The 9,234-nt window shown below is 51.1% G+C and overlaps 1 protein-coding gene across 1 annotated transcript in view; it reads right to left on the reverse strand.

The window, feature by feature from the left end:
* Positions 1 to 3,005: 3,005 nt before the first annotated feature.
* The window catches only part of fgd6 (FYVE, RhoGEF and PH domain containing 6), a 10,396-nt gene continuing 4,167 nt past the window's right edge, over positions 3,006 to 9,234 (reverse strand). Inside the window, exons 4-22 of the mRNA XM_019897577.1 lie at positions 8,030 to 8,159; positions 7,462 to 7,529; positions 7,237 to 7,267; positions 6,496 to 6,647; positions 6,271 to 6,427; positions 6,101 to 6,188; positions 5,843 to 5,893; positions 5,714 to 5,772; positions 5,557 to 5,628; positions 5,411 to 5,479; positions 5,250 to 5,333; positions 5,106 to 5,185; positions 4,897 to 4,999; positions 4,681 to 4,824; positions 4,504 to 4,606; positions 4,187 to 4,281; positions 3,979 to 4,107; positions 3,758 to 3,906; positions 3,006 to 3,687 (exon numbers count right to left, since the gene is read on the reverse strand). Coding sequence (XP_019753136.1) covers positions 3,645 to 3,687; positions 3,758 to 3,906; positions 3,979 to 4,107; positions 4,187 to 4,281; positions 4,504 to 4,606; positions 4,681 to 4,824; positions 4,897 to 4,999; positions 5,106 to 5,185; positions 5,250 to 5,333; positions 5,411 to 5,479; positions 5,557 to 5,628; positions 5,714 to 5,772; positions 5,843 to 5,893; positions 6,101 to 6,188; positions 6,271 to 6,427; positions 6,496 to 6,647; positions 7,237 to 7,267; positions 7,462 to 7,529; positions 8,030 to 8,159 — 1,807 coding nt within the window. The 3' untranslated portion in view covers positions 3,006 to 3,644. The remainder of the gene's footprint in view (positions 3,688 to 3,757; positions 3,907 to 3,978; positions 4,108 to 4,186; positions 4,282 to 4,503; positions 4,607 to 4,680; positions 4,825 to 4,896; positions 5,000 to 5,105; positions 5,186 to 5,249; positions 5,334 to 5,410; positions 5,480 to 5,556; positions 5,629 to 5,713; positions 5,773 to 5,842; positions 5,894 to 6,100; positions 6,189 to 6,270; positions 6,428 to 6,495; positions 6,648 to 7,236; positions 7,268 to 7,461; positions 7,530 to 8,029; positions 8,160 to 9,234) is intronic.

Raw genomic sequence — 9,234 nt, forward strand, 5'->3', positions numbered from 1 at the left:
CTGTCAACTTCATTTTTTAACACATCTTCAATGTAACTTAAAAAAAAAAAAAACTAGTTTCTTTTCTAAACATTTCAAAAAAAATTTTCAAAAATTTTTTTCAAAATTTTTTTTTCAAAAAATTTTTTTTCAAAATTTTTTTTTTCCTGAATTTTTTTTTTCCAGGCAGAAAAATCCAGGAAAGTGGGTGTGGCCTGGTTGGAATGATGGCTGTTGATTCGCTGATAGCTGTGGAAGTGGGTGGAGCATGATGATAACATGCTGTGATTGGTGGAAAATGGGGAGTGGTTATGCAAATTAGATGCTCTCTGATTGGTGGGTTCTTTTGCGGGCGTGGCTATGCAAATTCAGAGCAATCTGATTTGTCGGATTTCGGAAAGTGGGCGTGGTTATGCAAATTGATCGATTCTGATTGGTTATGCAAATTTATGCAAATTAGGGTCGTGACGTGATTGGTGGATGTCGAATTGGGTGTGGTTTGGGCGCACTTTGCAGCAATTTTTCAAAGTCCCACTTGAGTCTTGAGCTGAGACTTGCACTTGGGTCACCTCAGACAGTCTTTTCACTGTTCCCGTGGGTTTCACATGACCCAAAAGCTCGATTCCTGGAGTTTCGAGTCATGTGGAGACCAACGGCAACAGTGAAAAGACTGTCTGATGTGACTGAAGGGCAAGTCTGAGCTCAAGACGCCAGTCTTTGAAAAGGCTTCGAGTGAGTTGAGGATGGATTTGGTCACGAAAGACAAAGACTCAGATTCAAGTTGAACAATTTATTGGACAGAAAAGCGAACATGACAATGTGAAAGCATTTGACCAGTCAATCTTTGCGTGGGCCCGTTCAAGTTGCACGCACACAAACACTGACGACAGGCCCGAGATGGGAGCATGGGCTTGACCAGCTCATGCGTGAGGTCACTGACATCTCATGACACACCAAGGGGGACAGTAGCACGTCCTACTTCTCTCACTGAGACAAAAACTAACTGCCGTTTACTCCACAACAACATGATCACACTCTTCTAGTCAAGTTTTTAAATGACATTGAAATGGGCTAAGTTAGTCATGTATGTATATATTATATATACATGCAAACAGACACATTTTTAAACTAACTTGGTCCACTTCAAGGTTTAAAAACAGATTCCAAAAGTGCCTGATGATGCTCGGGTTTTCTATGTGGAGTTGTCACTGTTGTGCAGTACACGAAGCAGAAGTTTAAGTTGAGTGAGAGACAGACAGACAGGCGGGCGGGCGCACTCACCTCCACCTTGTGGTGCAACGTGACATCAGACATTCCCTCTTCAAACACACCACGCAGCTCAGGACTCACACGTCCCTTCCGCATGTCCTCAGAGTCTGGCGGCGGCTGCGACTTTGGCCCAGTCGCCTCTTCAGTCTGGTCAGGCAGAAAAAATACAAGTGAAGAGTCACACTCTTTCGACTATAAAAAAGTGGTTTCTTTTTGTGTCATTATTCGTAAAGTGGCAGACTTTTTTTCCTTTCAACCCGTCCATTTCCAAACGTGCCCTCACTCGCAATGCATCTGTCTGAGCGATTTTTTTCATTCCCAAGTGACCTAGTCGAACGCAGGGTTGAAACCCCGATTACGGAATGCGCGTGAGCAGGAGGTGCAACGCGTCCGCTTGGACAGCTTCTTCTTTCAAAAGCCATTTTTTCTGTATCTTTGAACTCCACTTGTCATTGGAAGCGCAACGTCCCCATGTGTACTGTTAAGAACGTTTAAATGCTTCGAGGGCAAACAAATAGCGCGTACTTACCCAGTCTGAGCATCAGGAACTTGGGCGAGTTTCCAATATGTCGGAGAACCAAGGCGGCGGCGGCGGCTACGACGACGACAAATCTTGAGACCTGTGTCTTCTTTCGGTCGACCTGTCGATCAAGCACTTCTGCCGCGTTAACTGCGAACTTTCGTGCGGTTAGTCACACGTTCAAGTGGTTCAAATTGTTTTGACGCCACGCTTGTGCCACGCTTGTTAAGGAAGAGCTAGTTCCGCCCCGCTGAAATCTGATTGGTTTGTTGCTGTTTGCTGGCCGCCCTATCCAGGTCGGACGCTCCTTTCGAAATCCGGAAGTTTGCGTCCATGAAATTACCAGAAATGAACATCCCGGCGAGCGCCCTGTCCATGGTGAACCATAGCTTGAAGCGCTCGGGCTAGTTGACTTGGACCTCTTTCAACTCGGGCCTCAGCAGGATGCACTCCTCCGTCCTTCGGAACGTGACTAAATTCGGGAAGGAGCGACTGGGGGTGTGGTCCAATTGACCTGGTTGGCGAAGAGCACACCGTCATCTTCTTCTTGCGGAGTTCCAGGGCGTTTGGCAAGAAACGTTCAGGTGCGTTACCGCCCTCTACTGGTCAGTAATGTGAAACGGGTATGCCGCTCATCAATTACCCCAAAAACACGCACACAAACCCTCTTCAAATGTTTCTAGTCTCCCAACCAAACCAATCGCCTTTAAATCATTGTAAAGAAGTCTGCAGCTTTCCCTGTTTTTCAATATTTGCATGAGGTCCAGTTTCAAATTCCGTGCCTCCAACAGATCGATCAGTCGTCTTCTCTCCCCATCACATTTTGGCAGACCGTCTGCTCCTGCGCGTCCTTCCTCATGGCCGTGATGAGCTGCAGCGTAGACGTGATCACTGGCCTCATGTCCTGAAGAAGGTACGCGTGACAAATACATATAACCTTGTTTTGGACACCATCAACAGTGATCATGTTTCAGGTTTACACTCATAATCTGGATCAAATTTAAGATAAACCGGGAGGAGGGCGTGTGTACATTTGGTGATCTTTTCAAAAATGCCATCATAAAAATTCTTTATTTCTTTTTTAAATATGACAACTCAATTTCAATCATGCATCGGTGCCATCAAAATAAACACACAGAGAAAAAAACTATATTTTGACATTTTCTTCAAAACTGTTGCCTGACAGTTTCTTCCGATTGTTTTGCAGGAGACTCGACCTCCCTCCACGCAGTTGAGCTTGAAAAAAAAAAATAAAGAGTCACCGTGAATGTACACAAGCAAATGCGACCCCGAAAAAGTTAAAATTAGGAAGACAAGAAGAAATCAATCAATGACTGCACGTCACAGGACGTTGTGGAGAAGAAAAGTTTGAGGGGAGGAAAAACAAGGAAAAAGGAAAACAAAACAAAAAAAGAAACTCAACAGACCCCGACGATGAACCAGTGACCTGCTTCTTCGGCCATTATAGATTTCAGCTCTGGGCTTGCAACTCAAAATGTCAACGTCGCTCTATGACTTCCACAATCTCGCGGTTTGTTTCGAAGTCCGCAGAGTGGACATTCTGAAGCGTGTGAAAAATAGATTCCCCTTCCAGTTATGTCCAGGACGCTGTTGGAGCGTCAATCTATGGCACTTACTGGCAATATAAACACCGAAGAATGACATCTCCAAAGCGGACAGCAGCAACCTCCTGCTACGGACTGTGACCTGCTTGAATTTTCTTTTTTTTTTCCTCCCCCTACAAGGGCTTTCCTGGTGCAAAACGGTCCACTTCCATGCACACTGTGTGCCATTTGAGCCACAGCTGCAACGTTGGAGGGAAAAGAAGAAAAAAAAGCTCCCCCTCCCATCTCTTCGGTCGTCGTCGACTGGATGCTCACTGCTCGAGGATCATGGCCTCCTGGAAGGCTTCGATCCACCTAAACCGAGAAGGCGACGAGGTCAAAGCGTGTTACGCGGCGTGCTTTTACCCCCGGGGCGCGCTTTTACCTCTGCGCGGTGGGGATGTCGTCGGCTTTGAAGATGTGGAAGAGCGTGTTTTTATGGTACAGCTTGAACTGCAGCTTCCGCGCCGGCCCGTTCTTCTCCTCCCGCAGGAAGAAGCCGAGCAGCGGCTGGCTCTCCAGCGCCGCCACATCCTGCCGGGAAAAAGGCGACACGCTCCAGCGGAAGGCGAGCGAAGCGAAGAAGAGACGGCCGGCGGCGGTCACCTCGCTGGCGGCGTACGTGTACAACACTTTGTTCTTGATGACGAACCACAGCCGCTTCCACTGCTTCTTGTTGCCCTTGGACCTGTTCAAGTAGCCGCTCATGGAGGAGTTTTCCGTGTTGGCCGACACCTGGGAGGAGAGCCGAGCGGGTCAGGCCACCGCGCCGCCGCTTCTTATCTCACCTCTCGCTCGCTCGTTCATTCCTTGCCTCTTTTAGTGCGGCCGGAATCTTTTTTTGTTTCCTGGTGAAGGAGAAGGCTCCGGATTTGATGGGAGACACAGACGAGGAGGCGCAGCGGTCGCCTGGAAATCATGACATGACAAAGAGAATTTGGGGCTTTCCGTGCCTGGATGTGAAAAGGAATTGCATTGCGTGTTCTTTCAAGGACAGGGAAGGCAAGAAAACTAAAAAGCGTGCATCCCGGTCAGCGCACTTGTTGCTATCATGTTTTGCCATGGGAGGGAACAACAAAAACTAAACAGTCTCCACTCTTGTTTTTGTGGCACCTCGACACATGTACTGACTGTTCTCCTGGAGTTTGACGAAGCAATGGTCGCACACGCGGGCCGGCTGGTTCTTCAAGTACTCCAGGTAGTACTTGTTGGCCGAGCAGGCCTGGCACACCACCTGTCGGCATACAAGATGGCAGACCGTGAGGAGGAGACGTCGAGGCCGTTGGGTCCGCCGGGCGCGTCGGGCACCTTCCCGCAGGCGCGGCAGTGATGGCGGCGCCAGGTGAGGGTGAACTCGCAGGTGCAGATCATGCACATGGTGGCCCTCAGGTCGGGGATCCAGATGGGAGCCTTGGAGCCGAGGGGGGCGCCGCTGTCCGGCACGCCGTCGGCCTGCGTGGGTGAGCGGAGAGTCATCAGGGGGAAAGCTTTGAAAACGTCGGCGCGGGGAAACAAGAGCGCCACCTCCTCCTGACTGCGGCTGGATATGAAGCTGATCTTCTTCTTGGCGTGGTCGTCGATGGCGGCGGCGATGGCCTCCAGCCACTCGTCTCGCTCCGTCGCCGAACTGGAGGCGGAAAAACGGTGGGATGCGATCAATGCAAACACCTCCGCAGTTGGCTACGGCTGTTCACGGTGCAGCTCAGCCCCGAGTACTGCGCTCGATGTCCCACCTTGCGGACAGGATGAAGGAGCGCTCCACGCTCTCGATGTTGAGCTCGTTCTGGTAGGCCTCCTGGCTGGGCTTGCTCACCTGTTGGCAGGCGCACGGCGTCAGCAGTCACGAGCACGAGCCGCGGCGCCGTTTGCCGTCTCACCTTCATGCCGGCGAGGGAGAGCACGCAGTTGAGTTTGTACTGGGCCGACTGGACGGGAGTGGTGTACATGAGCGCGTCGTTGAACTGCAACGGACCAAAAAGGGCAAAGAGGTTCAAAAAGTCGAGAAGGAAAAAGTTGGAGAGAGGCCACTGTCGCTCACCAAGAAGAACATTCGCGGCTGCATGACCTTCCTGGAGAGCTTCATGAGCGTTCCCTCCTTCAGGAAGACCTGCCGGCACCCGTCGGAAGTCAACTCTGGCGGCCTCGGAGGCTTGCGGACGGCGGAGGAGCGAGCGGGGCCCTTACCCTGCCTGGCTGAACAATCTCTTGGTGGCCGTTCAGACTGTACTGAATCTGCATCAGCTTCTCAAAGTTATCCTGAAAGAAGGAAATGACTGCATGATGGAGATGCGAAGGCAGACTACAACGAAGCTGGGAGTCGGGGGGGGGGCTAGCGGCTCACCCCTTGTTTCATGATGTCGTTGGCGTGGTTGGCGACCTCCTTCACGACGCCGAGAGCCGCTGCACGGACGAAAACAATTTTAGCGACGCCTTCCTCGCGGAGGGCGCCTCGCGGCGCGTTGCGTCTCACCTTCTGTGTCCTTGTAGTCCTCCGAGTCCCGAGGCAGATTCTTCAAATAATCTAAAAAAGGGCAGAGAGGGGACATCATTCTTGTTGCTGTCCACTTGGCGGCAGGAAGTCGGTGCAAGATCAAAGGAAAAAAAAAAAAAGGCCACGATGAACTCAATGTAGCTATGGGAGGAGTTTGGATATTGTCATGGGCGGATGAGAGAAGAGAAAGTTCGGTCCCGCCTCGGCCCCCGCCGGTGCTTGAGAAGCAGAAGCCACCTGTGAGGAGCATCTGGTACTGAGGGATCCTCTGGACGGGCTTCAGCAGGTAGTGCTTGAGGGCAAGGCTGGCACATCTGGCGCTCATCTGCGGCCAAGCAAACAACAAGCGCCACCGTCAGCCCGCTGATGGGAACGGCTCGGCCGGAGGGAAACGAAAGCCTCGTCACCTCAAACTCTCGCAGCACGGCGGCAAAGGGCGGGTTTTTCCTGCACTGCTCATCCAAAAGTGCCACGTTGTCGTCGAACTGGCGGATGTAGGTGGAGTACATCTTCAGGTAGGGGCCCTTCTGCACGAAGATGTCGGCCAGGCGCTGGTGCTCGCTCCTGCGGGAGGCACGAAGCCGCCGTCGTACGCTGTCGAGCGGGAAATTCTCGCGGGAGCCGGCACGTACCAGTGCGCCACCCTCTCCTCCAGCTCCCTCAGCAGGTCCTTGTTGAGCTGGTAGAGCTGAGGCAGGTAGTAGAGGACCTGGCTGAGGACGCGCTCGTCCACCACCGGCTTGCCGTTCTGACGCGTCGCCTTGGCCACGGCATCCCGAAAGTCCTGAGGCAGAAAAAGCAGGTCTCGGTCAGGGCAATGAATTTGAAATTGCCTTCACGTTATTATCCGATGTCGATGATCTTCATGCGGTCGAGTATTTTTCTGCGATCGTGGTGGTCGTAAGAGCTGGGGATGAAGTCGACCCAGGTAGCGAATGAAAAGTCGCTTCTCATTGTCCACTGTGTGATGATCTCATTACGTAATATGATTTGACTTTGGGAAGCCCCATACGTATGCACGCACACACACACACACACACACACACACACACACACACACACACACACACACACACACACACACACACACACACACACACACACGTTGGCCAGAAACTTCAAAAACATTCAAGTGCCATGTCAGCTGGCCGGTTCGCCACAAGAATGTGCGCAGCGCACACCGATAGAATTCTCCTGTGTGTGTGTGTGTGTGTGTGTGTGTGTGCGCATGTGTGTGGAGGTCAGCTCAGTGGCAGGAGGAAGCGGCCGCTGCATCCGCGGGCAGAAAAGAATGCGGGTTGACCCGATTTCTGGGACAGAAATGGCTTCCCGGCCACAGGATGGCGCTTGAGCCCGGGTCAGGTGACACTTACGATGTGAAGAAGCTTGAGCACATCCACGAACCTGAAAGACGGGCCACAAGAAAGGGGTGTCAGCCCCCCTGAAAATCACCAATGAAAAGGAGCACACTCCCACTCACTATGACCTAGTGAACCTTTTGGGTAAGCTGCACTTGTCAGGGTGCTTTTCACATGACTTGTTTTTTTCTGTTTTTAACCGATACTTGATGATTTCTGTTCTGCCAGGGCGCCACTCACACTTTCTCCGAGCTCATGATCTCCTGTGCGATGTGCGCCACCTTCTTGCGCTTGGTCTCATCCTCCAGCTGCAAAAGAAAGAGAGAGAGAGAGAGAGAGAGAGAGCAGACGCCATTTTTGTTCCGAGTGACATCCCTTTCAAGTTGTTCCCAACTACTGGTGCGCATTTTCTCTCCATGCGGCAGCAGTGGCAATGGGAGGCATCACAAGTGCTTGTTTGGCTTGGGGACAGGATTATATAAAAATAAGCTCACTGCATTGTTTTTATTTATCGACCATCATTTTGCCACTTATGTCATCAATAACAACAACAAAAAAACAACATTGTGCCTTTGTAAAATGATGTACTTGATCATTTTGTAACTTAAAATAATCAACAAACCAATCATTTCTTAAATCTGGTTAAAAAAATAAAATTCAACAACTAGAACTCAAAGTGGTGTGTGTACTGTATGCGGACTAACAGGCGGTTCCCAGAAAATTCTGGCGTGTCGATGAAAAGATGCGCTTTTTTTTCCCCCCAGAAGGTCCCCTGGTGTGCCGACCCGAGCGGAGACGCCGCGCTCACCCGTCTGTCCGCCTCGCCCACGTGCTCCTTGCTGGATGACGAGCTGTTGTCCTCCTCGTCCCAACTGCGGACCTCTTCATCCTCGTCCTCCTCCTCCTCCTCCGAGGGGACGTCCTTCCTCGGCCAGTCACTGCGAGACACACACACACACACACGCACGCACAAAGTGACTTTCCAATGGGTGCTGATTATTTCCGCCTTGTCTATGGTGTCAGCCCACCCAAGCATGATGCTGCCGCCACCAGGCATCGGCGTCGGTATTGTTGTTCTTATGGTGATGAGCAGTGTGGTGTTTGCGCCCAACGTTTCGTTTGGAATTCCAGCCCAAAAAGATCAACTGGGTTTTTCACCAAATTAACTAAACAAACAAACCAAAAACTTTTTCTTTTTTTTTTTTACCTCATGCATGATTTTAAATATGCAGCAAAGCCCCAAGTGTTGCTCCTCTGCTCTGCATTAAATATTTAGCAACGTGCAAACAAAGTGAAAAGCTCACATTTTCTCTTCAAGTCAAAGAGGGGGTGGTGGGGGGGGGTAGAGTGTTGAGGTTACGAGAAGGCTAAACACAGAGCGAGGAAGGCCAGCCTGAGGAGGAGGAGGAGGAGGAGGAGGAGGCTGGTGGTTTCTGCGCATTCATTTTCCCACTCCTGGAGAGCCGCGCGGCATTTTTTTGTGTGACGCTCAGACATTTCCTGCCCGGCACGCTGAAAATAACACACGGGAAGCGCACGGGGCCGACCTGCAGAACGCCAACGCGCTGCCAATGTTTGAGGCGCCGCTGACTCGTGCCGATGTCACCTGTCGCCGACCGCAGAGTGCGGCCCACCTGGACCGGGAAGCACAGCAGCCCTGCCTCCTGCTTCTTGTGTTCCCTCCACCAAATAGTTTGCGAGGAGAGTGACTCAAAAATGACAAATGACAAGTCATTTCCGGAAAACGAAGGGGGAGGTGGGGGGGGCGGGGGCAGAAGTATGAATTTGCAATCGATGTGCTCCTCTGTGCCTGACAGTGAAATTGGAGCAATCATGATGATGAATTTTATTCCTCGGTGTGCCGTGCCCACACAAGCACATCAAACATCAAACGTCATAAACGACATGATGAGGGGGAGTCTGAAATTTGGATGAGGATCTGAGGGTGCCATGGATAAACTTGAGAAATAAATAGGAGGCTTTTAAACTGATGTGAAGTGGAGCTGTTTTGAG

This window comes from Hippocampus comes, unplaced genomic scaffold (assembly GCF_001891065.2).
Source record: "Hippocampus comes isolate QL1 unplaced genomic scaffold, H_comes_QL1_v1.1 scaffold81, whole genome shotgun sequence".
NCBI classification, from domain to species: Eukaryota; Metazoa; Chordata; class Actinopteri; order Syngnathiformes; family Syngnathidae; genus Hippocampus; species Hippocampus comes.